We start from the raw sequence: 27,196 nt of genomic DNA, 5'->3' as shown, positions 1-27,196 counted from the left end.
CCCTGTACCCGCAGGGGCCTGAGCTTTCTCCATTGTTCCATCCACCGCTTGCCTTAATTTTTTCTAGCTTCCCTCCACCCCCGGAGTTAGAATTCTTACTAAACCCCAAACTCTTGCCTGCTTGAGAAAATTCTGAAATCAATGAAATGCCAGAGGCAAAAGACAGCAGAAGAGGTTACTTTTGGTTTTGTGCCTTGCTGGAGATCGAACGTTGGGCCTGTATATGCCAGGTGACTGTTCTTACACCGAGCTACACCCTAAGCCTGAGAGAGTAGTTTAAATCACCAGGAAGTGAGGAAATTGTGTCCTAACCTTTCCACTTCAGTTGTATGACAAAGCTGAATCATCTTGTTGGATAAAACTAGTGACAGTGGCCACCCTAACCCATCCGGTTGGCCCTCTGCCCATCTCTACATGCTCAAACACTGCTTTTGGTTTTGCTTAGTGTCATGCATATTTATTTGTAGGTAGGTATTTAGATTTTTTTCAATGTATTTATTTAGTTTTTGTTTATTTGTTTGTTTTAAACACAGGGTTTCTCTGTAGTCTTGGCTATCCTGGAACTTACTCTGTAGACCAGACTGGCATCAAACTCAGATTTGCTTGTTTCTGCCTAGGGAATGCTGGGATAAAAGGCACATTGTGCTGCTACCATCACCTGGCTCGCCCCCCCCCCCATGGTCTCACTGTAGCCCAAGCTGGCAGCCGGAACTCAGGATCCTCCTGTCTCGCCCCCACCAAGCAGTGGGGTTATAGTTGTCCCCAGCCATCTGTGCCTGATGGCAGTGTTACCTTCAGGTGGACTTTGAAACCATAGGATGTTAGATCTGGAACACATCCAAGTGTGCAGTTCAGCCTCCACACTGCTTACTGAGGAGGTTCAGTGGCTCGTTCAGGGTTCTACAGAGGTGTTGAAGGGAGACAGATTCCTATAGCTGCCCATGGTAACTCACTGGGACACAGCTCAATTTCTTTTCCCATTTTTCTTTCCCATTATAATTGTATTTTGTTTACTAGACTTTCTTTGTCTGTAACCTGTAGAAAAAGGAAAAATGGGATCAGAGAAGTAAATAGCTCCATAATTAGATCTGTTTTTTAATTGTTTCCAAGAGGTGGCCTAGTTCAAACTAGTCATTCTCTCAGATTCCCCAGCTACCCGCATCAGTTCTCTGTCTGTGAAAGGCAGTCTCGGGGTAGACTGCCCTTCCTGCTGTTTGCTTATATTTTTGAGACAGAATCTCAGTATTTATCCTGCCTGGCCTTGACTACACAGGTCTGCCTGCCTTTGTCTCCTCAGTGCTGTGCCAACATGCCTGGCTATTCTTCCCCTTGAGCCAACAGTGCCCAGCTAGTGGTCCTGGGAAGTTAAGATGGTCGTGCTAGCACTCATCCGTTTAGTTTGGCTCTGCTGGGTTATCTCGGTTGGCTGGGAACTCCTGGGCTCAAATAACCATGGACCTCTGCTTTCCATGTGCTGGGGCTGCTGCTGGCACCACCTGATGGAGCTCGATCCCACGTTGCATCTTTAAGTTGGTTTTTGAGAAACCAAAAACATTTGGCAGCTGAGCCTCAAATCCCAGGGCCTTGTGCAGACTCGGCAAACCCTGCCCCACTGGGCCTGCCGGGTTGCCTCTTGACGTAGCAGAAAGGAGAGAGGAAGCGTACAGAGTCCTCGAGGAGACTTAGAGTGTCGGAAGGGTGTACATGGGAAGGTTTCGTTCATTTTACTCAAGTGGGCTTTTCCGTGCTGGCCTCAGTTTCTGTCTACGTCCTCTTCAGAAACATGAGACGTAATCCACGGTGAGTGAGAGCTCCGATCTGGGCGGACGCAGACCACGGTGTGTTTCAGTGCAGACGGCTTCGTTCTTACCCTAAGACTCAAGAGTCCTGGGCTTAAAATTGCGCCATTTTGTACACTTCTTTCTTTTAGAGACCAGAGAAAGACATCTTTGTTAAAAGGCATTCACCTTGAACGAGGGCCCTGCATGCGGACTAGCTTTTCACCAGCAGGAAGGAGCCAGCCGTTCAAGAGGCTGCTGTGCAGGCTTCTTGCTTGCTTTCTGCCACAGTCAGGAGTTTCCAAGGTTACTTCCTAAGATGCAGTTAGGGGACTCCATCCTTTTCATCACTGCCGTCTTTACCGCCCGAGCCGTGCCACGTGGACAAACACTGGCTCTTTCTCATTCTCCAGTTGAGGGCTGAGTCACTGGCAGGGGGGTCCTGTCTGTTCCCCTTGCCTTACACCCCGAATCCCTAGCTCTCATAGGCAGCTTAGTGAGGCACGGATGGAATTAGCTGGTTGATTCATTTCAGCCTATTGCGCCCCTGGAATAGTAAATCCCGACCACGTGGCCTTGAGCTCCTGTGGCTGTCTCCTCGCACGTTTTGTTGGCTTTCCTTTGTTGGCCTCAGAGTTCTGGTGTTGGTTCTCAGCGGCTCTAAGTCACTTTGGGGAGGGGCTGGATGATCACTCCACAGGAGTTGCAGATCAAATACCCTGCATTTCAGATGCTTACAGTATGGTTCATAGCAGTAGCAAATTACGGTTATGAAGTAGCAATGGGAAAAAAAAAACTTTTATGTTTACGGGGCCACCACAACATGAGGAACTGTATTAAAGGGTTACAGCAGTAGGAGGGTTGAGAGCCACTGACCCAGAGCTTCAGGTCTGACCCAGTTAGCTGGTTGTCAAGGGCCTTCCTCTGACCTCATTGGCATAACCAGTCCTCATTATGAAACCAGCCAGCCAAATCAACCTGGCTCTCTGTCAAATGAAGTCTGGCTTCCTTTTTTTTTTCATTAAACGTGTTGATAGCCTTCCCTCTGGCAACACCTGTTCTGAGTGCTAGGCAGAGATGAAAATAATGAAAAAGAGGAGTAGTGGGTAGTTAAACAGGTAGACAAGACTTGAAGATCAGGCTCAGTGGTTAAGAGCCTGCTCTTCCAGAGGTCCTGAGTTCAATTCCCAGCAACCACATGGTGGCTCAAAACCATCTATAATGTGATCTGATGCCCTCTTCTGCAGATAAAGCACTCATATACAACAAATAAATAAATATTAAAAAAAAAAAAGAAGAAGAAGACTTGGAGATCGAGGTGGGTGTTGTCAGCATGAGTGCAAACATGCCCGGCGGCGGCGGTGTGAGACTTCCACAGCCCTCCACAGTTGTAACGTGCAAGGGCATTCTACCCTGAGCAATTCCTCGGGTGATTTGGAATAAGCCATTTGACTGCTTGCTTGTCCATTTCCTGAGAATCTTTTTCTCAGGCAGGCTTTCATCCATTCAGTCTATTTCCTGGGTCGGTGAGGAGTGGGTTCCTCCTGCAGAGAGCACCCTCAGGCTAATGCGCTGCTGATGTGTAATGGGCTGCAGGCCTAAGAAGCTGCATGTGCCGGCCCTTCTCCAGAGTTGGGTGGGTCTCATACCCAAGAAGCTGAGTGAAGTAGAATTAGTTGTAGTAATTGACAGGGAACGCAGAAGAAACCAGTCATCTCCCCAGGACTCTGAGTTAGATGCCACGGCATAAGAAATGTGCCGTATTAACCACCAGGGAGCCGAGATATGCAGCAAAGATGGAAGTATTCAGCCAAATACTGGTGCAGCTCCGTGACCCTGGTCTGCGCACGTGAAGGGAGTGTGATGCGTAAGGTGTGGCTTCCTCCCTGGCCTAACTTATTTTTTCTTTCTTTGTGTTTAGTTTCTTCTTTTCTGACTTAGAGTGAAAGCTAAAGTCACTGATCAGAGAGGCTCGTCTTTACTAATCCAGCATTTCTTTTTAACGTTATTATTATTACTTTTGTGTTTGATACAGGGTTTTGCCATGTTTGTCAGACTGTCCTTGAATTTTTTTGTTGTTGTTTTGTTTTTTTGTTTTTCGAGACAAGGTTTCTCTGTGATAGCTTTGGCTATCCTAGACTCACTTTGTAGACCAGGCTGGCCTCGAACTCACAGCGATCCGCCTGCCTCTGCCTCCCCAGTGCTGGGATTAAAGGCGTGCGCCACCACGCCTGGCTCCTGTCCTTGAATGTTTGATCTTCCTACTTCAGCCACTGAGTAGCTGAAACTACAGCTAAGTATTCCTGGCTCTGAATTTTACCTCACTGGATGCCAGCTAATTTTGTATTCCTATAACCATTCTTCTGCGTTAGTCTGAAGTTAGCCTGAAGGTGTGGTTATTTGCCACAAATTGAGTCTGGGAGGGCTTACTCAGGTGCAGTTGAACAGCTTGAGTGGTCTTCCTTAAAGCCAGTGTTGTGAGGGATTCACTCTGGCTGGTAGATAAGGATCCATTTCTGTGAGCTTAATGGTGTTGTGACTCCTAGGGGACCCTCTGCAGCTCCGCAGCTGTCTCCTCTTCGGTACCCTGCCCTGAGAACTCAGACTGCTCCGGTAGTAGCCTCGTCTCTTTAATGTTGGGAGATTGCCCAGCTCTGTTCAAGCTCTTCCTCCTCGTGGGAGCCTGGAGACTGCAGGCAGGAAGCAATGGCAGTGTGGGAATTGCCTCGTCCAGGAAGTGCTGTCCTTTGTGCCTGTTCAATGGCTTAAAAACGCCGCTTCATATATTCTGAGTTCTTTCTTGTTCCAGGCAGGAAGGTGGGAATCAGCTCCCCGATGCTCCCTTCTGCCTGGGAGCCCTGGTGTCTGCAACTCAGCTCCACGGTATGGAGAAAGCCGGGACCCGAACACCACTCCCCTTCATTTCTTCAGCCTTTCTGTACCGAAACAGGGTGCAGGGTTATGAAAAGATTAACTTGATAGGCTAAGGATGTGCCTTGGTAGGTAGAACATTTGCCTTGTATAAATAAGGCCCTAAATTCAACACCCACTATCGAGTGTATGTGTGTGTGTCTGTGTGTGTTGATGTGTTTATTTAGGGATCTAGGCTCTAGAGCAGTCCAAAATAACTAAATAGTTCTACTTCTGTCTCCATTCTGCACATAAGAACATTGAATCAAGGGCTGGAGAGACAGCTTAGCAGTTAGGAGCGCTGACTGATCTTCCTGAGGACCTGGGTTCAAGTCCTAGCAACCACATGGCAGCTCACAACTGTCTGTGACTTCTGTTCCAGGGTATCTGACACCCTCACACAGACATATACACACTCAAAACACCAATGTATATAAAATAAAAATAATTATTTTTTAAAAATGCTGAGCCGGGCGTGGTGGCGCTCGCCTTTAATCCCAGCACTCGGGAGGCAGAGGCAGGCGGATCACTGTGAGTTCGAGGCCAGCCTGGTCTACAGAGCGAGTCCAGGACAGCCAAGGCTACACAGAGAAACCCTGTCTCAAAAGACCAAAAAAAAAAAAAAATGCTGAATCAGAGATGAGTCTGGAGGCAAAGGCCTATGAATCCAGCCTCTTGTGGAAGGGAGTTACAGCAAGAGGATCAATAGTGTAAGGCCTGTCTGTCATAGAATGCGTTCAAGGGCAGCCTGAGTACCTTAGGGCCCCTTCCAAAAATGAAAAAAAGGTTTGTTGGTTTGTTTGTGTTAAAGTGCTTACACTGGACAGTGGTGGCACACGCCTTTAATTCCAGCACTTGGGTGCCAGAGGCAGGCAGATCTGTATGAATTAGAGGCCAGCCTGGTCTATAGAGTGAGTTCCAGGACAGCCAGGGTACACAGAGAAACCCTGTCTCAACCCCCCTTGCTTCCTCTCCCCAAAGTGCTTGTGCTATAACTAGGTGATAAAGCCATTGCTAGCACAGGCTCTAGATTCAGTCCTGGGATTAAAGGCAGAGGCAGGCAGATCGCTGTGAGTTCGAGTTCTAGGATAGCCAAGGCTACACAGAGAAACCATATCTCAAAAAACAAAAACAAAACAAACAAACAAAAAAAAAAAACCCCAAAAAACAAAAAAGATGCTTGCCACTAAGCCTTAGAACAGTTAACTCCCTGGGACCTGTGCGGTAGAAGTGTAGAAAACAGTCGGTAAATTTAAGGAAAACCGAACTCTTGTTAGGCAGCTTCATTCACAATCCTAAATAAATCTTTACCCCAAGCCCTCTTTAATTTAGTGGTTCTTTGTTTGTTTGTTTTGGTTTTTCGAGACAGGGTCTCTCTGTGTAGCCTTGACTGTCCTGGACTTGCTTTGTAGACCAGGCTGGCCTCGAACTCACAGCGATCTGCCTGCCTCTGCCTCCTGAGTGCTGGGATTAAAGGTGTGCACCACCACAGCCTGGCTAATTTAGTGGTTGTTTTCAGAGGTATTGTCCTATATAAAAACAGAAATAACTGGGGTTTTTTCCCCCATTGAACAAGTTTTATCTTCAGATCATCCTATAATAGTGCACACGCTGTAAGAACTGCCTTGTCTTTACAACACTTAATAAGCATTCTATTATATGGCTGTACCATAATGTAGACCCCCATGCTCTTCAAAGAGTCAGCTGCGGGGTCAGCAAGGTGGCTCGGAGGTTACTGAGCCTGATGACCTGAGTTTGATTCCTCAGGATTCATGTGGTGCAAGCTGTCCTCTGACCTCCACATGTGTTACCTTGGCACATGCTTGCCCGCACATATACATGTACATTATACATATAATTATAATATACAAAACAAATAAAATATGGAAAACATTTAGCTGGGTGTGATGGCGCACGCCTTTAGTCCCAGCACTCAGGAGGCAGAGGCAGGTGGGTCTCTGATTTGACACCAGCCTGGTCTACAGAGAGAGATCAAGGCTAACCAGGTGACATAGTAAGACTGTATCGTAAAAAACAGCAAGAAAGGCTGGAGAGATGGCTCAGCAGTTAAAACTATTGGCTGTTCTTGGAAAGGACCTGGATTCAATTCCCAGCACCTATATCGTGGGTCACAGCCATCTGTAACTCTAGTTTCAGGGGTTCTGGTACCCTCTTCTAGCCTCTGTGGGCACCAGGCAGGTATGTGGTGCAGAGATATAATGCAGGCAAAATACCAATCCACGGTTTTTAAAAGCGCAAGACCTGTGTGGCTAGTTTTTAATGTCATCTTGACACAGGCCAGAGGCATTTTGGAAGAGTGAACCTCAGTTGAGACTACATTGAGAAGATGCCCCTGCATCGGGCCTATGGTACATTCTCTTGATTGATGGGGCCTGCTTGCTGTGGGCAGTGCCACCTCTGGGCTGGTGGTTCTGGGAACTGTAAGAAAGCCAGCTGAGCACCCCTCCATGGCCTCTGACCAGCTCCTGCCTCCAGGTTTCTGCCCTGCTTGAGTTCCTGTCCTGGCTCTTAGATGATGAGCTGAAATAAAGCCTTTCCCGCCACGTTGCTTTTGGTCAGGACGTTTGGTCACAACAATAGAAATCCTAACCAAGATACCCTGTCTCAGAGTAAAAAGAGTGTAGCTCATTGGTAGGGATTTGTCTGGTGTTCATATGGCCTTGGGTTCAGTCCTCACCCAGTTTGGGGTACCAACAGACCAGGCGACTGTCATTCTTGGTCAGCGGAGCTTCTTTTTATAGTGGGTAGCAGTGGGTCAAGAGATTTGGACCTGCTCAGATGCTGAGTGCCCATCCCGAACCAGGCAGCCATGTTAACCTCCTCCACCAGCACCGGTGCTTAGGGAGGTAGAAAGGCTGAGAGCTGGAGGATGCCACGGAGTGTTGTAGCATTTCTGCATATACCAGCTGAGGATCATGAACTCACGGCAGCCCAGGTTACCTGCTCAAGATCTACAGGCGACCAAGCCATGTGCTGCATGGTCTCTGGGCCCACCCCACGCTAAGACACTACTGCCGGTGAATGGGTGCTAGGAAGGGAGGGTCACTCTTTTTACGGAGTTCCCACACTCCAGTTGGATGACTCCAGACCTGTGTACTTATGGACAGCACTAACTGGAGTTAGTGGGGGTTTTTGTTTGGTTGGTTTGGTTTTGGTTTTGGTTTGAGACAGGGTTTCTCTGTGTAGCCTTGGCTGTCCTAGACTCGCTTTGTAGACCAGGCTGGCCTTGAACTCACAGAGGTCCACCTGTCCGAGTGCTGGGATTAAAGGCGTGCGCCACGACCCTGTGGTTTGTTGTTTTTGTTTTTTAAGGAAAAAGGATGGGGTGTGTTGAGAGGCACATGAGGGAAGTTGGGGGAAATGAGTAGATATTTCTTTGGATACATTTATGGAATTCTCAACTAGATGGTAGTGGCACACGCCTTTTGTTTTTTGTTTTTGGGGGTGGTGGTGGTTTCGAGACAGGGTTTCACTGTGTAAGAGTCCTGGCTATCCTGGACTCATTTTTGTAGACCAAGCTGGCCTCAAACTCACAGTGATCCGCCTGCCTCTGCCACCTGAGGGCACACGCCTTTAACCCCAGCACTTGAGAGGCAGAGGAGGTGGCTTTCTGTGAGTTCCAGGACAACCAGGGCTACACAGAGAAACCCTGTCTCTGGAAAATAACAACAACAAAACAAGCAAAAGACATTTGGAATTCTCAAAAATAAAGAAAAACTTACAAGCCAAGTTTTAAAAATCACTTTATATATAATGAAGATATGATGTGTATGAATGTGTTTATTTGTGGGTTTGTGTGTGAGTACTCACATGTGCAAGTTTAACTACAGAACAAACTAGGGCTGGAGCTTTTGGAAAGCTGGTCTCTGTAACTAGGTTTATTTTCTGGGGGTTGTAGCAGTGGGTGAGGCTGTAAGGTTCCCCAGTCTTTCCCAAGAGTTTAATGAGCGTTGTGGGAGGGCTTGCATCTTTTAGTGTAATTTTATTTATTGACGTATATGTGTAGTATGTGCATGTACATATTTGGGGGCACATATGTGCAGGTCAGAGGGCAACTTGATGGAGTAGGTTCAATCCCCACCCCCACCCCAAGCCGAGATCGCACTCAGATCAGTAGGCCTTGGCGAATTCCTTTCCAGCTCACTCACCTCCTCACCCTTGGCCTTGTCTTTTTAAACTAGAATGATCCTGAGCACTTTGGTCACCCTTGTGAGGGATGGCCATTGGTCATTGCGTTTGTCTGCTATTAAACTAAAAACAACTACAGATTACTCATGCTCATTTGCCCAGCAAAGTGGACAGCTGGGAGTCTGAGCCTGGTTTGAGGGGCTGGGGGAAGCCTTCTCTGTCTAGAGACATCTATCCATTGGCTTGCTTTTTCCTAGGCTTGTGTTGGAGAAAACTGAATAATGGGAGGAGGGTGTAACGCTGGGTGATTTAGGAGGCATAGCTAAGGACCCTGAATCACAAGTGACATTCTAGAAGCTACCCTGGGGAGAACAGGAAGTTGCCTCCAAAGATGAACCTGCACTGATTCTGCAAGACATCCTGATCTGTACTTCCCAGCGGACTAGTTGGGCTGCAGGCAGGAAATACTCCGCCTGTGATTGGAGAGTTGGTGCTGGTCGGGTAATGAACCCGGTAGTGTCGGCAGAGGCGATTGGCCAGGCCCTGCTGCAGTGAGAATGCAGACTAGATGCTCTGTCCTGGGCTTGCGGGATGAGGGAGGACGGCTGAATGACTGAGAGCCCCAAGTTCTTTCCATCTCCAGGAGAGGTCTGTCTGGATTTCATTTTTGCCTTCAAAAAAGAAAAGGGGTTAAAAAAAAAAAGAAAAAGAAAAAAGAGCCAGGTCTTTGATCCCCGCCACCTGCCGAAGTGAGTTTGATTGAAGTAGCCCGGCTGCTCTCCTTACTGCAGCAGCCAGGGAGGCTCCCTCAGTGAGCTACTTCTCGGGCTAGGCACGAGCGAATTTGAAAAAGCAGGAACAGCCCCTGCACGCAGAGCTTCAGCCAGGGAGCTCCCCAGACAGCCGTGTAGCTAGAGACCTTTGGTTTTGTGGTCACATCCCTAAGAAGTGGACAGTCATCAGCAGTGGCGTTTGGAGCAAGCCGGCATGCTACAGATGCTGTGGCATTTTCTGTCTAGCTTTTTCCCTAGAGCTGGGTGCCAAGACGCCAGCGAGGGCATCGATCATGGAGTCAGAGGCGCTCAGGCCCCTGCTCAGGGAGACCAGATGTCCACCTTTTTGGGGAAACAAAACGGAAGGGCTGAGGCCACGGAAAAGAGACCCACCATCTTGCTGGTGGTCGGACCCGCAGAGCAGTTTCCTAAGGTAACAGCACCTTCTAGAGGACCTTTTAGTTTTGGGACTGGGCTGGCATCATTTTCCCTGGAAGGAGGAAGGAATGGGTGTGGGAGGGAGAACTTAGGGGGAAAAACAAACAAACAAACAAACAAACAAAACAGCTTGGTATTGGAGAGATGTTGGCTGATGAGTAAGGCCCCACATTTGGTCCAGAGTGTCTGTCTCCACTGAACAACTTTCTTACCCACTGTGACTGCCCCTGCATGGTCATTGAAGGCAAAGGCTGACTTCAGTAGAGTAGTCTTAGCATTTGTCTGTCTCTCTGAAAGTAAATGACAAACCAAAGTATAGTATCTTTACTTACCTAAAGAGTGTGAGAGATCAGTTGAAAGAGAAGGTAGGTGCCTTGAAAGGGACAGATAGGATTGTTTGTTTGTTTGTTTGTTTGTGTTTGAGACAGGGTCTCACTATGTAGCCCTGGCTATCCTGGAACTCACTTTGTAAGCCAGGCTGGCCTCTGAGCTCATAGAGATCTGTCTACCTCTGCCTCCTAAGTTCTAGGATTAAAAGCATACACCACTCAGGGGACAGATCTTGTCAGCATCTTGAAGGGCACAGTCCTCTTGCTTGGTGAGTTTACTTTGGTCCCAGAGAAAGTTCAGGATGGGGCTGGGTCCTTGGAGAGCTGGAGACACTGAAGAGTGAAGAGTGGTGGATCTTGAATTGACCAAGGCCACCAGGGTCAGCCAAGGGTCAGGACCGTTTGTCCTTGCGTCCAGACCTCCCAGGAGCCGAGGTAAGTGACAGCATTCCCCAATTGAAGGTGTGGGAGAAGTAAAGAACAGAAAAGTTCAGTCATTTGCCCAGGATTACTTAAGGAGAGGAAGAGCTGAGACTTGACCCCAGTCTTTCTAGAACCTTGCTTACTTCCTTCAGGAAGCCGTTTAATGGGATTGGCCAAGCTCTCACTTACAACAACAGATTGGGGGTTCCGCAGCAGGCACAGCCTTATTCAACCCCCGAGTTTCGTTCTGGATACTTATTCCTCAGTCAGAAGGCAAGGAGAGTACCTAGTGCTTAGATGCCCCTACAATGTCACATTGACTCTCCCTGTAAGTGCTGGTGTACCCTGCGCCAGTAGACAGGGACTTGACAGTGACAAGTTCTGCAGTTGTTGAGCACTGATGATAGGGGAGTCCATAGGTTGGGAGGAGCTCCCTGTTGTCAGGGTCTCAGCGATTGTGGCCTGCCTCAGATACATGGTCCTAGTGTGTGTAAGAGGGGCCACTTTCTGCCTCTTGCTCAACTTTACACGGGACCGGAAACAGTGGTGTGCTCAGTTTTGTGAGGCACCCCCGCGAGCCCCGCTCATCTTCTGTCCTGAATTAGCAGGCTGCCTTTTACATTTCTAAAATTTAATTAACTGCTCTATTCGCTAGCTTTCTATGGACACCCTACTGCCGGGGTTGCCCCTGTTGCCCTGGGTGCGACTTTCTAGCCTGCCTGCAGAGAGCCACACTGTTCACTGGCTCTGTTTCCTGGAGGGAATATGGGTTGGTGGGCTGGTGGGAAGGGCAAGAGGGAGGTAGAGCAGCTGGTGTGGTTCAAAAGGAGAGCGCGTGAGCACCTCCGGGCTGCAAGTCAGTAATGGAGAATGGAAAGGAAACCGTGAGCATTCACACCACACACAGTGCACGCGAGATGGGGCGGCCTCTGCTGTTCTCAGCAGGGAGCCCAGCACGCTGGAGCTCTCAGGCTTCTCACTGTCCACTGCACTACTCTCTCTCTCTCTCTCTCTCTCTCTCTCACACACACACACACACACACACACACACACGCTCCCCGCGTATAAATATGTGTCTGAGAGCCGGTTCCTGCAGGCTCTTGTTTAGGAAGTGCTCCAGTTTCTCCTTTATCTTTTGTCTCCCAGTTAATCCGAAGTTGGGGGAGAAAGCCATTTGTCTAGGGTGGGAGGCACCCCTGCATGGTGGAGCTTAGCTCCTGAGGGGCCCGTCTTGTTGGACGCCCAGGATTATGCTCATTGTGTGTGTAATTACCAAGTGTAGGCAGGTTTCATCGGAGGAAACCTGCTACACTGGGCTGTCATGGCAACCTGGTCAGAAAATGACAGAGCAGCCAATGATACTTGAGCACCTTGAGGGTGGGGCTTGCCAGGCTCCTTCCACACAATATTTCTGGCTTGATCTGAGTCATTGCAGAGGAGCGGGGAGTTACTTTCTGAACCAGTGCTCCACTCCTAGAGGCAGGGCAGCTGCCCGTTCTTAGTACATTCCAGCCCTTACAGGAAGTTCCTGTTGGGGGCTTAGGCACATGATAGGGTGACTGGGGTGACTGGATGAGGAAAGCTGATGGTGGCCCTGGCAGATCCGAATGGAAAAATACTCATGAAAGGAACTGCTCCTTTACCTATTAAATGAAATCGGAGGCCACTGAATTCTAAGAGTTCCCGTGCTGCTGCCACCATTGTTTTTATATGTTAGTCATAGGAATGGGCATCAGAGGACAGGAAACGGATCTGGGTCACCAAACTAGAGTAAGGAAGGAGAGCAAGTAAGTCCCAAGGGTCGTGAGCTGCCTAGAACTGTCAGGAGTGTGACCCCAAGGATGCTGCCACGGTTTCCTCACATGCGGCTCATATTTGCAGTGTGATGCTATGTTGATCACGGGAGGTCTCAGTGTTAGGCTAAGTGGCTGCCGGAACACAAACCTGGCCCTGGCCATTAGCCTGAGTCCTGTCACCCGTAGGCTTGGGACTTGAACAGGTCATATCGTTCTCCAGGATGCTTCGCTCTAGGCAAAGATGACTGAGATGGCTGCAGTAGCCCCTAGTGGCCTGTAGGCTGAAGTCCCAGGACAGAGTAGTTGCCTCAGACACCAGGTACCTAGAGATTGACTCATTCGGGAGGATCCATTTCTGTGTTGAAGATGAAATTCTGGATTATAAGATGGTGCTTCATTAAACATTAGGCTTACTGTGTGAAGACCTCTGCTTTCTTTATTTTCCTTAAGGGATTAAGGTTTGGGCACAGCAGCAAAGACTGCTTGTATAGCCCAGGCTGGCCTTCGGCTGTGTCTCCTGGGGATATAGATTCAAATGTGTGCCTGGTCTCAACTGAACACAGTCTGAGCACTCAAACCACAGTGGCAAAAGAAAACAATGTCCCAAGGTTTCTCAAACTAATGGTAATGGTTCATGTCTTTAACCCCAGCACTCATAAGACCAAGGTAGAAGGTTTTGAGTTCGAGGCCAGCTAGAGCTACCTAGAAAAACTGTCTCAAAATAAAAAACTACTTCTGTTGGACCTGTGGGTGTGCTGTGGCTCAGTTGCAGAGCCCTGGCCTAACATTCAAGGCTCTGGGTTCAGTCCCCATCACCACAGAAAATGAAGCAAAACTAATGTTGGATCAGAGCTGATGTATCCTTGTGAAATAACACGTTGGTGGTCATTTGCAGAGCATCTCAGAGCATGTTCCATGCCTCTCTGAAGCTGTTGGTCTGTGGAGGATGGCCTTCAGTATAGTCTAGGAAATCCCCTTTTGTTTGTTTGTTTTTGAGACAGGGATTCTCTGTGTAGCCCTAGCTGTCTTGGAACTCACTCTGTAGACCACACTGCCCTCCCATTCACAGAGATCCTTTGTGCTTCTGTTCCTGAGGGTTAGGATTAAAAGTGTGCACCACCACCAGTACCACCAGCTGGGAAATTTTTTTTTCCTTTTTCTTTTTTGGTTTTTCGAGACAGGGTTTCTCTGTGTAGCCTTGGCTGTCCTGGACTCAACTTTGTAGACCAAGCTGGCCTCGAACTCATAGTGATCTGCCTGCCTCTGCCTCCCAAGTGCTGGAATAAAGGCATGTGCCACCACACCCAGCTGGAAATTTCTTTTTAATTAATTTTTATTTTATACGTATGGGTGTTTGGCCTGCATGTGTGTCCATGCACCATGTGCATGCCTGATGCTCTTGGAAGCCACAAGAGGGTGTTAGAACTCCCGGAGCTAGAGTTACAGATGGCTGTGAGCCATGTGGTTCCCGAGAATCAAGCCCAGGTCCTCTGGAAGAACAGCAAGTGCTGTTAACCTCTGAGCCATCTCTCTAGTCCACTTAAAGTTTTGTGAGCATTTGTGTGCTTCAAGGTTGGAGGATAGCCGACAGGTATCTGCTCTCTTTCCACCATGGGTCCCAGGAATCAAGGGGTCAGTCTTTGTGACAAGCAGCTTTACCTGCTGAGCCATTTCAGGCCCTTCTGTGCGTCAGGCAAGAGGTGGAGGCCAGGGCATGCAGGGTCTGAAGCTATAGCCTTCTGTCTATAGGACCCCAGCAGTAGAACTAAGGTGTGTCTTAAAATAGCTCCAAAGCAGAACGTTCTGGATTTGGACATTTCTTTGGTGCACGAATCTGCCTGGACAAAGCCTTCTCATCAGATCCAGGGCACTCCAAGTCTCAGGGAACCCAAAATGCCCTCTCGTTTCTTAGATTCTGTTTCAGTGTCTGATTCTAGAATCCTCTTCACAGGATTATTCTGTGTAGATTAGGCTGGCTTTGAACTCACAGGGACCCATCTGCCTATCTCCTGAGGGCTGGGATTAAAGGTATGGTATCTTTAGGAGTTCTTTTTGTTTTATTTTGTTTTTCGAGACAGGGTTTCTCTGTGTAGCCTTGACTGTCCTGTACTTGCTTTGTAGACCAGGCTGGCCTCGAACTCACAATGATCCACCTGCCTCTGCCTCCCAAGAGCTGGGATTAAAGGCGTGCGCCACCATGCCCGGCATTCTTTACAAGTTCTTAACAGAGCACTTTGGAGTTGAAAATCCTTTCGCTTTTGCTGATCCCCAGATGGTAACTATCCATTTTAATCCATCCCAGGAACGAGAAGGCTTAGTCTATATTAGGAAGGGATGAGGGATGCGCTGTAGAAGGAATGGGGGCGGGACCCATCTGCCCTGTCATAGTGACGCGGTCTCCCCCTCGGCAACTCATCTGTAGGGAAGAAAGGAATGGAAGGAGAATGCAGGCTGGCGTGTAAAGAATCCTCCTGGGTAGTGATGTAGCGGGGGCCGGGGAGCAGCGCAGCAGTTAAGAGCATGTGCTGCTGCTGCAGAGGGCCTGAGTGCCCAGCACCCACCCAGCCTTCCCATAGCCACCTGCAAGTCTAGCTCCATGGAATTTGGTGCCTCTGGCCTCTCATGACATGTGCATGCACATGGCTTGTGTGCAGCATACCACACACACACACACCCGGGGGGGGGGGAGAAAGAGGGGGAGTTAGTTAAAAATAATATTGTAAAATAAAAAATCTACCTATTCCATCCCAGAGGTGGGTTCTATAGCTGGGTTGCCGGTGGACATTGTAACAACGGTGGTGCCACAACCACATAGCAAGGATTTGCTTTGCAGTGAGTGTAGGCGAGGAGTCTGGTTTAATTTCAATCTCCCCATCTTCTTGCCGGTGAGGAGGCCTTGTGCGAGTCATCTTATTCGTTTTTGAGATAGATAGATAGATAGATAGAGCTCAGGCTGGCTTTTAACTCTCAACAGTCCTGCTGCCCAGCCTTCTAAGTACAAGGATTACAGGCCTGAGTCACCATGCCCAGCAACTGCTCAGATCTATGTCACTGTGAAACCAGTTTAAGGGAGAGGGAATTTGTTTTGGCTCATGTTTTCAGCCTATCATGATGGCCAGGAAGCAAAGACAGGAGAGCAAGCACACAGCAGCTGGCTTTCCGCTTCTGGAGCCCCATCCTGCTCTCAAGGAAGTCCTCCCGCATAGTGGACACAACTAGAGATGTGCTTTACTAATCTCTCGGGCACTTCCCAATCAGTCCAGTATGCCCAGAGCCTTCGATGTGGCATATATTATTATGTATACAATGCTCTGCATGTTCACCTGCAGGCCAGAAGAGGGCGTCAGATCTCATTATAGATGGTTGTGAGCCACTAAGTGGTTGCTGGGCATTGAACTCAGGATCTTTGGAAGAGCAGCCAGTGCTCTTAGCCTCTGAGTCATTTCTCCAGCTCCCACCCCCACCCCGTTTTTGAGACAAGGTCTTAATATGTAGCGTAGGTGGGGGTCTCAAACAGGAGATTCTCCCTCAGAATACCAGAATGCCAGGATTATAGCTGTGAGCCACTGTGCCTGGCTCGTGGCTAGTTTTCAAAGGCTTCAGGGTGGCATGGCCGACTTCTGATCAGACTGAGGCTGTGATCAGACCGAGGCTTCCAGTGTTCTGAGTACGCATGGGCTTTGAGGACCGTGAGTCTCACCCGCACGAAGCCAATGATTGATGGAAGTGGTTCCCAGGCACTGCATGCTTGGGATTTTGTGGGGTCTGTGTTCCGACAGCTGGGGATGAGGCACTCACACTTCTCTCCCGCAGTAGCCTGGGTCAATTTTCAACAGTCTCCGGTTCCACCGGATTTTCAGTTGGGAAATGATTTACTAAGAAGAGAAATCTACTATATAGTGTGACGCATTTGAAGACCTTGTATGAAAGCACTCTGTTGGCTGTTTGTTTATTTATTTGGAGGGGCTGACAGCCAGGAGTGAAGGTTCGTGTGACCATAGGATTGCAACCCTAGGCAGTGCCTGCTGCCTGGGCTCCAAGAGTTAACTGCAGCAAGCAGTGACGTCAGTCCTGATCTTTGCTCTTGAGCAACCCGATACTGCTGGCTGCTGGGACCTTGCTCATTGGCTGCTGGCTGCACTTAGAGTGGGCGGATTTTTTTCCCAATTAAGTAAAAGGGCAGGACTTAGCAGCCGGTGACAGCGGAGGCCGGGCTTTTCTCCTGCTAGTTTCCTGAGAAGCCCGGCATTTCCCGCTCTTGACGTCTGCCAGCCCTTGCTCCCGGTGGCGGCGACTGAGCACCCGGTCTCCCCATCATGCTGTGCCTGTGCCTGTATGTGCCCGTCATGGGGGAGGCCCAGACTGAGTTCCAGTACTTTGAGTCCAAGGGCCTTCCCGCGGAGTTGAAGTCCATCTTCAAACTCAGCGTCTTTATCCCATCGCAGGAGTTCTTCACTTACCGCCAGTGGAAGCAGGTCTGTACGCGCCGCCGCGGTGAGGGGCAGAAGGGCTGGCTTTGAGGGAAGGAACAAATGGTAGCGAGGCATGGCTTCTCTGCCTAGAGGAAAGAGTGCCTGAAATGTAGGTGTTTCCCCAGCCCTCTGTGGCTGTAGCCAGCAGTTCTCTGTCACTGTCCTGGGGGGTGACTGGTCTTCGTGTAGTGTCCAAGAAAGGCTGGCCTTGTTTGTGGGAGCTAGCGTCTCTGGATAGGAATGCTCTTCCTTGCCTGAGATGGAGCCTCCTGAAATGTCCAGGGCGCCACAGAGGCCTGGGGCTGTCTCACTGCCATGGGAAGTTTCCGTGACCTAGGCAGAGGCTAGAAGCCCGCTGGAGAAGAGGGGCTAGGATATGGGGCAGCATTCCCTCCTGCACGGTCACGTGCTTAGCTGCCCCAGGGACAGGATGGCAGCAGTGATCCCGGCCCCTGTATGAGGAGAGAAACTCAGCCACGGCTTTGGGGGTTATGAGGGTTCCTTTGATTCACTAAATTTCATGCCGCCCCTCCCCGTGCTGGAATGCTATTTTGTGCATTGTAGAATGGAGACACAAATTAGGTCTCTGTGTAGCCATGGCTGGCCTGGTACTCGCTCTGGCTCCCTAGCGTTGGAATTAAAGCCATGTGCTTTTCTTGGCATTTCTTCAGACATGGTCCTGGTGTGTAGCCCAGAATGGCCTCAAACTCTCAGCAGTCCTCCTGCCTCACTCTCTCTAACGCTGGGATTATAGGTGGGCACCATCAAACTCAGAGCAAGTTCTTTGAGACTGTTTTCAGATAGGGTACAGTTAGCACAGTTGTAGGTGCTCTGTGTCGCGGGGCACTACTCCAGGGCAGATTACTTTGGTGGCAGGCATCCTAGGGACCAGGAGATGAGAGAGAGACAGAGACAGAGACCTCCTTCCTAAATGGCATATAAACTTTTTCCTTTTTCCTTGCAATTTGGGTTAGTGGCCCTTTGGCCAAGAGCACAGATGTTGTCAGGAAGTACGCAAGAAGCGCCATCTGTCCCACATGCCAACCTTACCTCTCACCCATCATACTGTTGGGTCCTAAGGATCTACGTCAGCGCTATGGTACTATGTCAGAGGGAAAGCATGCCGGCCACCCTTTGGGAATGCAGGCTAGGTGTGTGGCCCATCCGTTCCTAAACCCCAGCTGCCTCAAAACACTTTGACTTAGCACGTTGATTTTGACTAGTGAATGTATTTGCCCGTAAGAAAACCAAGGAACATTTTCCTTAGGAGATTCAAAGTGCCCTCCTATTAAACAAATAATGTGAGCCGGGCACGGTGGTACACACTTGTAAACCCAGCACTCAGGAGGCAGAGGCAGGAGGATCACTGTAGTTCAAGGCCAGCCTGGTCTACAGAGCGAGTCCAGAACAGCCAAGGCTACACAGAAAAACCCTGTCTTGAAAAACAAAAATAAATAAATAAAGTAAATAAACGTTTTTTGGGGGGATGGAGGTGGGGTCTGTGACAGGGTTCATTCTGTAATTCTGCTAGCCTAGACCTCACTCTGTAGACCAGGCTGGCCTTGAATTCACAGATGTCCACCTGCCTCTGCCTCCGAGTACTGTGACTTAAGGCATGCACCACCAAGCCTGGCTTCCTACAAGCTCTTGAGGTTAACCTGTAGGTGGCTCGGAATGCACATGATGGCCATGGCCTCCAGTGAACACCATCTCTGTAACTGCTGTTTCCTGCTTTGTAACATGTGGGGACGGGTGGCCTGTGCCTCTTAGAGCTGGCTGCTGGAGAGGCCTCAGCAAGGTCTTTTGCCCCTTCATGCCCATGCTGGGTGGGGAAGCTCCAGCTGCTGAGCAAAGACAGATGCCGCCGCAGATCGGGGTCTCTTAAAGCCTTAGGTCACCAAACTAGTAACGCTGCTCAGGCTTGAGTGCCCTGCTGGGGATCTGGGCTCGGCTGTGTCTGGTATCCCTGACACCCAGGACTGGGCTGCAGTGCCATCAAGCATAAGCCCAAGATAGCTGTCCTCGGCCCCTCCTGTCTGGCCTCCAGCCTCCAGAGTGTTCCCTGGCAACATTTCTGCTAAGTAGGCATCGTCTGCCCCTCAACCCTCGCCACCAAATTGTTACTGGGCTAGTGCCACACAGGGCATGGGGCAAGTAGCAGAGTTCCTCGGGGAGTCTGGATTCCAAGGCTACGCCCCAGCTCTCAGCCAGGAGCATGGGACTGAAGTCTATGGGTCCCTGCAGGGAGCCAAGCCACTGACCCTGGCTGTGTAACAGGCTGCTCTGGGGAATGCTTGGAAAGAGCAAGTACCAGGCTGCCCTCTGGCCTCTCTGAGGGCTTTCTCATAGGAGCATCTCTATTCACCCAAGCAGGTGGGCCCTTGCTTCTAGATAGCCTCTGGGAACCTAGGCAGTTGCTCTAGTATGGGTGCCCCAAGATACCCATAGGCTGCTATATCCTTAGAGATAGGACATCTTGGGTCATTGTGGAGAACAGTTATCTCCCTATTGTGACAAGAGGCTAGTGAGCAAAACCTCATGGCTTTACTTTGGTTTTCTAGAAAATTGTGCAAGCAGGTGACAAGGACCTTGATGGGCAACTGGACTTTGAAGAGTTTGTACATTACCTCCAAGATCATGAGAAAAAACTGAGGCTGGTGTTCAAGAGTCTGGACAAGAAGAACGATGGTGAGTTTGGCTGCAGCTCCTCTGCTGGGCAGGCCTGGCTTAGCAGCCGCTGGGCCCTGCTCACAGATCTTACTGTCTGTCACAGGGCGGATCGATGCGCAGGAGATCATGCAGTCCCTGCGGGACTTGGGCGTCAAGATCTCAGAACAGCAGGCGGAGAAGATTCTGAAGAGGTCAGTGTGGACAGGCTCTGTCCTAGGGGATGCTTAAGAGGCTTCTGGACTAACCACGTGCTGTTCCCTGTTGACCCGCATCCCTGACTGGCCCTGTGGTTTGGAGGAGGGATAAGGAGCCCCTTCCCAAAGCCAGCTTCTCCTGGGCTTGCAGCCCTACTCTCACTTGAAGAGTCACAAATCTGGAGTTAGCCCATTCGCCGACGACTCTTAAAATGTCGGAATTTCACGTTGGCGAGAAGTGTCCCTCGAACACTTTCTCTGCCTGATGGAGAGGGGCTTGTCATGTGTGGTCCTTGACTTGGGCTGCTGCTAGTGGCTTGTACTTCACTCTGTAGCCACATGCTGGCCAGAAAGATGGCTCACTCATAAGCAGAGTGCTACCAGAAGGCCTTGCAAATAGACCAGTTTGTACCTGGCTGGCCTGAGAGCCCCAGGAGCCCAGTTCTCCCCACTTCCTCACGCTGTGCCGGCCCCTAGTGTCCTCGGGTGTACGCTTGCTTTACTAACCTGCTCAGAGCATTTATTTGTGTTGTTTCTGCTCTCTCCTCTGCGTCCTCCTTTGTCTGTCTGTCAGAATACGAACGGGCCACTTCTGGGGCCCTGTCACCTAGTAAGTATCTGTGTCCCCCTGTGATCGCCTCCCTCCCTGATCTGAATGGGGTTCTTGTGGGCCAGCATATCTCCATTTTGTGGAAAATAGGGTATGGAGCCACCTTACCCTTTGTCATGGGCATGGTGCCTTTGGTTCCCTCGGTGGCCACGGCACCTGCCTTCCTCCCATCCAGGTGGTGGGGCACACAGCTGGCAGGTGGGTAACACACGGAAGTAACGATGCTTCTGCCTTACAGCATGGACAAGAATGGCACGATGACCATCGACTGGAACGAGTGGAGGGACTACCACCTCCTGCACCCCGTGGAGAACATCCCCGAGATCATCCTGTACTGGAAGCACTCGACGGTGAGGCCACCCACCCCACCGTCCACTCAGCAGCCTTCTGCGTCTGGTATCCGGCATTCCCTTCCTATCTAGGCCTGGGTGGGGGTCTTGATGACACAGTGAGCCGCCTGCCCCTCCTCTTCCCATGCAGCGGTCAGCCCGCACAGCAAGCCTGTTCCCTGATCTTCCTACCCACAATGCCGCAGCTTCTCGCAGAAGCATACGGTCTGTGCTCCGTGGGATGAAACCTTGTTACGGAAAGCTCCACCTTGCCTGTGTTTCTTTTTTAGTATCATTTCTCTCTGTTCTGGCTGAGTCCAGGAGCACCATGAGTTAAAGGTCAGCCTGAGCTACAGAGTTAGACCTGGTTTTTTGGGATTTGTTTTTCATAGGCATGGCCTGCATACTGATTTTCCTCTGCCTTAGCAGGGGTCCACATTCAGGACCGCAGATGCAGCTCCACAGTTGGCCGTGCCGCTCTGACTTAACCCTCTTGCCCGAGGCTTCTGGTGTTCTTGTCTGGGCTGCCCTGGCCTTATACACCCTGTATCCACAGTGCCAGGTCAGGGCTTCTTAGGTGAAAGTTAAGGGGCTGATTCTAGGCTTCAGAACAACTAGCCTGTCTCTGGCCTGCAGCCCAGAGGCCAGCAGAGCTGGCTGGGACCAGTTCCAGAAAGGTTTTAGGCAGGCAGCACAGCAGTCTGCTTGCTGAGGCCTTACATAACATTGTGCTCCGCAGGCAGGCAATCTGATCCTATATCAGGTTGCAAGGTTTGTACCCATCTTCCCTGATCCTTGTGGTCCAGCCCTGCAGTCCTTGTCGGAAATTCCAGAAGCTTCCTTTAAAAGGGCAACCCAGCAGCTTCATAGCATTCTCCCCCATCATCACCTGCTCCTCTCTAGACCACGTACAAGGTCAAGAGCTGCAGCCACTGTCCTAGCAGAGGGAGAGTTCCTGCTGTCCTCACGCAGACGTCCTGAGTAACGCTGCCTGTGTCTGCCTGTCTTCCCATAGATCTTCGATGTGGGTGAGAATCTGACTGTCCCGGATGAGTTCACAGTGGAGGAGAGGCAGACGGGCATGTGGTGGAGACACCTGGTGGCAGGCGGAGGGGCAGGGGCCGTGTCCAGAACCTGCACTGCCCCGCTGGACAGACTGAAGGTGCTCATGCAGGTGAGCGGAAATCAAGCTGATCTTAGCCCATGCTTCACTGGGGGCTCGGCTCCCCCAACCCCCCAGCTGGGGTCCTTGCTTCAAAAGCCCAAACTTGCCAGCCCAGCTGATGGGGTTGGAGTTAGTACACCAGTAGGTGAGGCCTAGGAGACTTTTGTGTTTAGCTGTTCCAGTCTTAGCTGAGAAACGTAAGCTGCCCGTCACCTTATGCGGGCTTGTTACTTGGAGTGTGGCAGGCCTGAGTTCCTTAAGCACATCTCTGGATGGAGAGGGCACCTGATGGAGGGCAGGGTAAGCACATCCTTACATGACCCAGAGGCCGTCAGGAGCAGGGCCGTTACTTTGGCTGAGCATGCGAGTCCACGTCCACAGGGCAGAGATAAGCTTGTCTGATGTCAGAGCAGCATTGTGAAATGAGCCACCTGTGGACACCTGTGGACTTTGACATCTGTCTGAACAGTGACCAGTTACCCCATTTGCTTCTACTTGGCACTTTTTCTGTGCCAGGAGGCCTACCCAGAAACAGCACCCCCTTCCCCCCGCAGAAATCCTCTGGAGAGACTGGAGGTGCTCATCAGGTGAGCAGGAAAGCGGCAGATTTTACCTGTGGTCACTCAGCGTCCCTTTCCTCCCTCAGCTGGGGCCCCGCTTTAAAAGCCCAGACTTCTCAGCCCAGCTAACGGGATTGGAGTTAGTGCCTTGTGAGCACTGCCCTGTGCCCTAGGCATAAGTAACTAAGTGGGTCTCCCCCTGTGTTCCAGAAACAGACAGAGGCAAAAGACTTAAAAGAGCTTCAGGCTTAATCTAGGCGTGTGCTGGCCCCTCCTCCCAGCTAGGCCTTAAGCAACCATTTTCCTTCCTGAGCCTCCAAGAAAACAGAAGCTTGAGCCCTTTTGATTTTAACAGAATTCCAGGGATGCTTAGAGATTAAGGCTGCCCCATTTGGGTAGGTGGGCCACACCTCTAACCCTAGCACTTGGGAAGACGGAAAATTCAAGGCCAGTCTGAACTACATAGTTTAAGAGCCTATCAAAAAACTAACTAATAAATAACATAAAATAAAAAAAACAAGAGCAGCCATTCCTGCCTGCCGAAGCCTCAGGATGTTGTATTAAATTACTCAGGGGGAGGGGAGAGGCTCCTCCCAAGGCAGACAGCGGCAGTCCTCAGTCTCTCCTCTCTTGCCCCGCTCAGGTCCATGCCTCCCGCAGCAACAACATGTGCATCATAGGCGGATTTACGCAGATGATCCGAGAAGGGGGTACCAAGTCGCTCTGGCGGGGCAATGGCATCAATGTCCTCAAAATTGCCCCTGAGTCGGCCATTAAATTCATGGCATATGAGCAGGTAAGCCCCTGGGAGAGGGTCGCTAGCTGGCAGCTGCTCCCGTGGTGTCACCGGGACTGAGGTCCCTGGAACTGTGGCCCCCTGTGCATCCATCCCTGTTTCTTCCTGTTTTAGATGAAGCGCCTTGTTGGTAGTGATCAGGAGACACTGAGGATCCACGAAAGGCTCGTGGCAGGCTCATTGGCGGGGGCCATTGCCCAGAGCAGCATCTACCCCATGGAGGTGAGGGCCGCTGGGTCCTGGAGCAGGCAGGAGAGAGGACGCGGGACACAGAGAGGAGGGGGCTGTGCTCACGCTGCTTGCCACTCTCTTTGCAGGTCCTGAAGACCCGAATGGCCCTGCGGAAGACAGGCCAGTACTCAGGCATGCTGGACTGTGCCAGGAGGATCCTGGCTAAGGAGGGTGTGGCTGCCTTCTACAAAGGCTACATCCCCAATATGCTGGGGATCATCCCCTATGCTGGCATCGACCTAGCTGTCTATGAGGTGAGGCCCTGCTGGGCATAGGCCTGGAACAGAGAGCGAAAGTCAGCCCCTGCCTGGTCCCCACGCCCTCCCTGACTGAGACGCTACAGTGCTCTCCTGTCACCCTGCACCTCTGGCACAGCTGGTCCCACTCTGTCCCAGGTTCTGTACCCTCTTAGGGTCCAGAGGTTCAGCAGGCAGACCCCAGGACACAGTGGCCACTGGGGGCTCATAGATCTCCTCAGACTCCAGGCCACTGAGGCCAGTGCTCTGTGTGGGGACATAGTGCTCCTTCTACCCTCATTCTGCTCCCTGTCCTAGCCAAGAACCCTAAGTGACAGCGGGTGCCAAAGGCAGGCAAGTCAGGAGTTGAGCAAGGCCCAGGCCAAGTGAATCAGGTTACATTGGCTTCTCAGATCCCATGTGATAGAAAGACAGCTTTCCTGTGGATCCAATAGCCGGTCCACCCCACCCCCCATCCCAGCCCTGGCGTGCCTCTCCCACGCTGGCTCTTACCGGCTCTCTCCCTGTGTCTCCTTCCTGCTAGACGCTGAAAAACACCTGGCTACAGCGCTACGCAGTGAACAGCGCAGACCCTGGCGTGTTCGTTCTCCTGGCCTGTGGCACTATCTCCAGTACCTGTGGCCAGCTGGCCAGCTACCCACTGGCCCTGGTCAGGACCCGGATGCAGGCCCAAGGTAAGGCTGGTCCTGCGCTGGCGGTTATGTTCCTGGTAGCTGGGATGGCTGACCACTGGCATCTGACCAATGGCCTCTCTCCCACAGCCTCCATTGAGGGAGCGCCCGAGGTCACCATGAGCAGCCTCTTCAAACAGATTCTGCGGACTGAGGGGGCCTTTGGGCTCTACCGGGGGCTGGCCCCCAACTTCATGAAGGTGATTCCAGCTGTGAGCATCAGCTACGTGGTGTATGAGAACCTAAAGATCACCCTGGGCGTGCAGTCCCGGTGACAGAGGGGGGCGGATCGGGGACCCTGGGCTGCAGCCCGGGGTGTGCAGCCATCTCATTCTGTGAATGTGCCAACACTAAGCTGACTTACCCAAGCTGTGAAACCCAGGATGCCACAGGGGAGGGACAGGGAGCCGGCAAGCTCTGGGCTGGTCCTGCTGACCTGGCAGACCCTTGTGTCCCTTCCAAGGAAGACCTGTGGACATTCCTTGGGGTCCAGGGGTCAGTAGGGTTTAGGCTCCTGCCCCTAGAGACAGGACATTTCCTGCAGTGCCTGCCAGACAGTGAGCTTGGAGGCCAGCTTAGTTCTTCCATCTCGTCCACGCAGCCAGACCTCAGCCACGTCCTCCCTCTGGCCCAAAGAGCATTCCTGTGCCCCCTCATATCGTGTCCACTGATGTGCTGTTGTAGGAAGTGGGCCTGCGTCCACTCCTTTTTGTCCCTGTCCCTCTCCCCTCAGTGCGGCTCCTCTAATCTGTTTCCCAAGCCGCAGCATCCATGTGGACCTGTGGCACAGGAAACCGAAGGAGTACCACTTACATCCTCGCCTCTTCTGAGCTCACCAGCAAGGCCACCAGGATGTGCCTGGGTAGTCAGGCACTGGCTGTCTGGCACCATGGTGCATGGCTTTGCTGAAAGCTAGTGCTAGGACCTGGAGCCCAGAGGATTTGTGCTGCCTGCATGGGCCTAGTGTCCTCTGAGCTGTCCCTACGCCCTGTCAGCACTGGCACCAGCTCATGACCACACTAACTGTTCCATTCTGTGGAATGAGGGTGGTGCGGGGGATCTGCCCCATGGTGCTGCCCTCGTGAGAAGAAAAAGATGCTGAAGGCCTTAATTATGTCTTACTGGGTAAAGGATTTGGTTCAGAAGAACAAGCTGGACACTGTACAAGTGCCACACTTACTGAGAGCTGAGGGGGGGGGTAGCTTCTCTAAAGTCTGTCTGTTCTGAGGGCCCTATGGGGCCAAGTGGGACCAGCCTCACATTCCGAAACGTGTGTATCACTCTGCTTGGAGCCTATTTATTTTGTATTTATTTGAACAGAGTTATGTCCTAACTATTTTTATAGATTTGTTTAATTAATAGCCTGTTGTTTGCAAGTTCATTTTTTATTCATATTTATGTTCATGGTTGATTGTACCTTCGCGTCACCACCTGGTGGGGCATGGGAGACAGGATGGAAGAGTGGCCACAGAGTGACCTTACCTGCCACCCACACTGATGGCTGTCTGTCCAAAGAAGTTTGTCTCTCACCGGAAATAGAAGGGAAGGCCCAGGGAGGACCCTTGCAGGCCGGGTGGGCTAGTGGGGGAAGGGGACAGTTTGGAATGACAAGGCAGTGATGTGCTTCACCAGGAATTTGGTATGAGGGTGAGAGCAGCAGGACAGGGTGGCCTTCCCCAACCTGTGACCTGATCTTCCTCCTGGCCCACAGCTGCCCTTGCTCAATGAGTGGTCAGCTGGCCACTTGGCAATTGTGCCTCCATCGCCCCAAGAATGGCCTGATGAGGAAAACCCAAATAGGATGCAAAGATCAATGCAAAAATTACCGGTCTGCATAGTCTATGCTGTAACTGGAGTTTGTCAAAGGCAAGCAGCCTTCTAATAAAGTTGCTTCAAATGTGACAGCAGGGTCGGTTTTTCTGCTTTGGGTTTGGGTGTTGGGAGACACTTACATCGCCCTCATCCACTGCCTGCATAGTTACCCCCACCCCCACCCGCTTCAGGGTGGCATTTCGCCTTTACTGGATGTTGGTTCAGTCGGGTTGCTCCGTCTGTGGCGGGGGCCTCCGCTTCCTGCTGGAGCTAGTTCTTCACGTGCGCTCCAGGCACTACAGGCTGCTTTTGCCCAGGCCTCCCGGGTGCTAGAAGCCTGGGCAGCTCAGACCTTTTTCTGTGCATTAGTATTTTTTTAGCCAGGATTTCTGAGAGACTGCATCCACTGAAACCGGGCTTACACATCCTTGTGAGGAGCCATGTGGACACTGGGAATCGAACTCAGGTTCTCTGGTTCTCTGGAAGAACAAGCCATGTTCATAACCACTGAACCATCTCCCCAGCCAGCTCAGACCTTTTTTTGTTACAAGGAGTCCCCGAAACCACAAGCTCACCTCCCTGCTGGAATAGCTGAAATGTCACATGTCAGAGGCCAATTCTGGCTTTTGTCCCAGAACTGCATCTCCACCTTGGTCACCCCCAGCAAAAGGTGACTCCGTTTTTCTAATGACTTAAGCCAAAAACCTCATGAGGTGTTGCTGGGGTTTAGAGACCTCTCCCCACGGAAACAATAGAAACAAGCCAGAGTTGAGTATGTGGGGGGAATCAGCTCATGAGAAGGCACTAGCATCGCCCACACCGCAGACCAGGCT

The 27,196-nt window shown here is 51.0% G+C and overlaps 1 protein-coding gene across 7 annotated transcripts in view; it reads left to right on the top strand.

The window, feature by feature from the left end:
- SLC25A25 (solute carrier family 25 member 25) overlaps positions 1-26,453 on the top strand; it is a 35,107-nt gene extending 8,654 nt beyond the window's left edge. Inside the window, exons 1-11 of one of the 7 annotated variants that reach the window (XM_084797660.1) lie at positions 9,372-9,485; positions 19,630-19,756; positions 19,842-19,929; positions 20,507-20,542; positions 20,781-20,892; positions 21,887-22,045; positions 23,240-23,392; positions 23,507-23,614; positions 23,710-23,877; positions 24,404-24,554; positions 24,642-26,453. In XM_084797660.1, the coding sequence (XP_084653786.1) occupies positions 9,447-9,485; positions 19,630-19,756; positions 19,842-19,929; positions 20,507-20,542; positions 20,781-20,892; positions 21,887-22,045; positions 23,240-23,392; positions 23,507-23,614; positions 23,710-23,877; positions 24,404-24,554; positions 24,642-24,826 (1,326 nt within the window). In that variant the 5' untranslated portion in view covers positions 9,372-9,446 and the 3' untranslated portion in view covers positions 24,827-26,453. The other 6 variants (XM_084797656.1, XM_084797658.1, XM_084797654.1 and 3 more) reach the window with 6 other exon arrangements.
- Positions 26,454-27,196: the final 743 nt, after the last annotated feature.

The sequence above is a fragment of the Acomys minous genome (assembly GCF_964271855.1).
Source record: "Acomys minous genome assembly, chromosome: 10".
In the NCBI taxonomy this organism is placed as follows: domain Eukaryota; kingdom Metazoa; phylum Chordata; class Mammalia; order Rodentia; family Muridae; genus Acomys; species Acomys minous.
The sequence above is the reverse complement of the archived record's forward strand: the minus strand, read 5'-3'. Positions and strand labels throughout refer to the sequence as shown.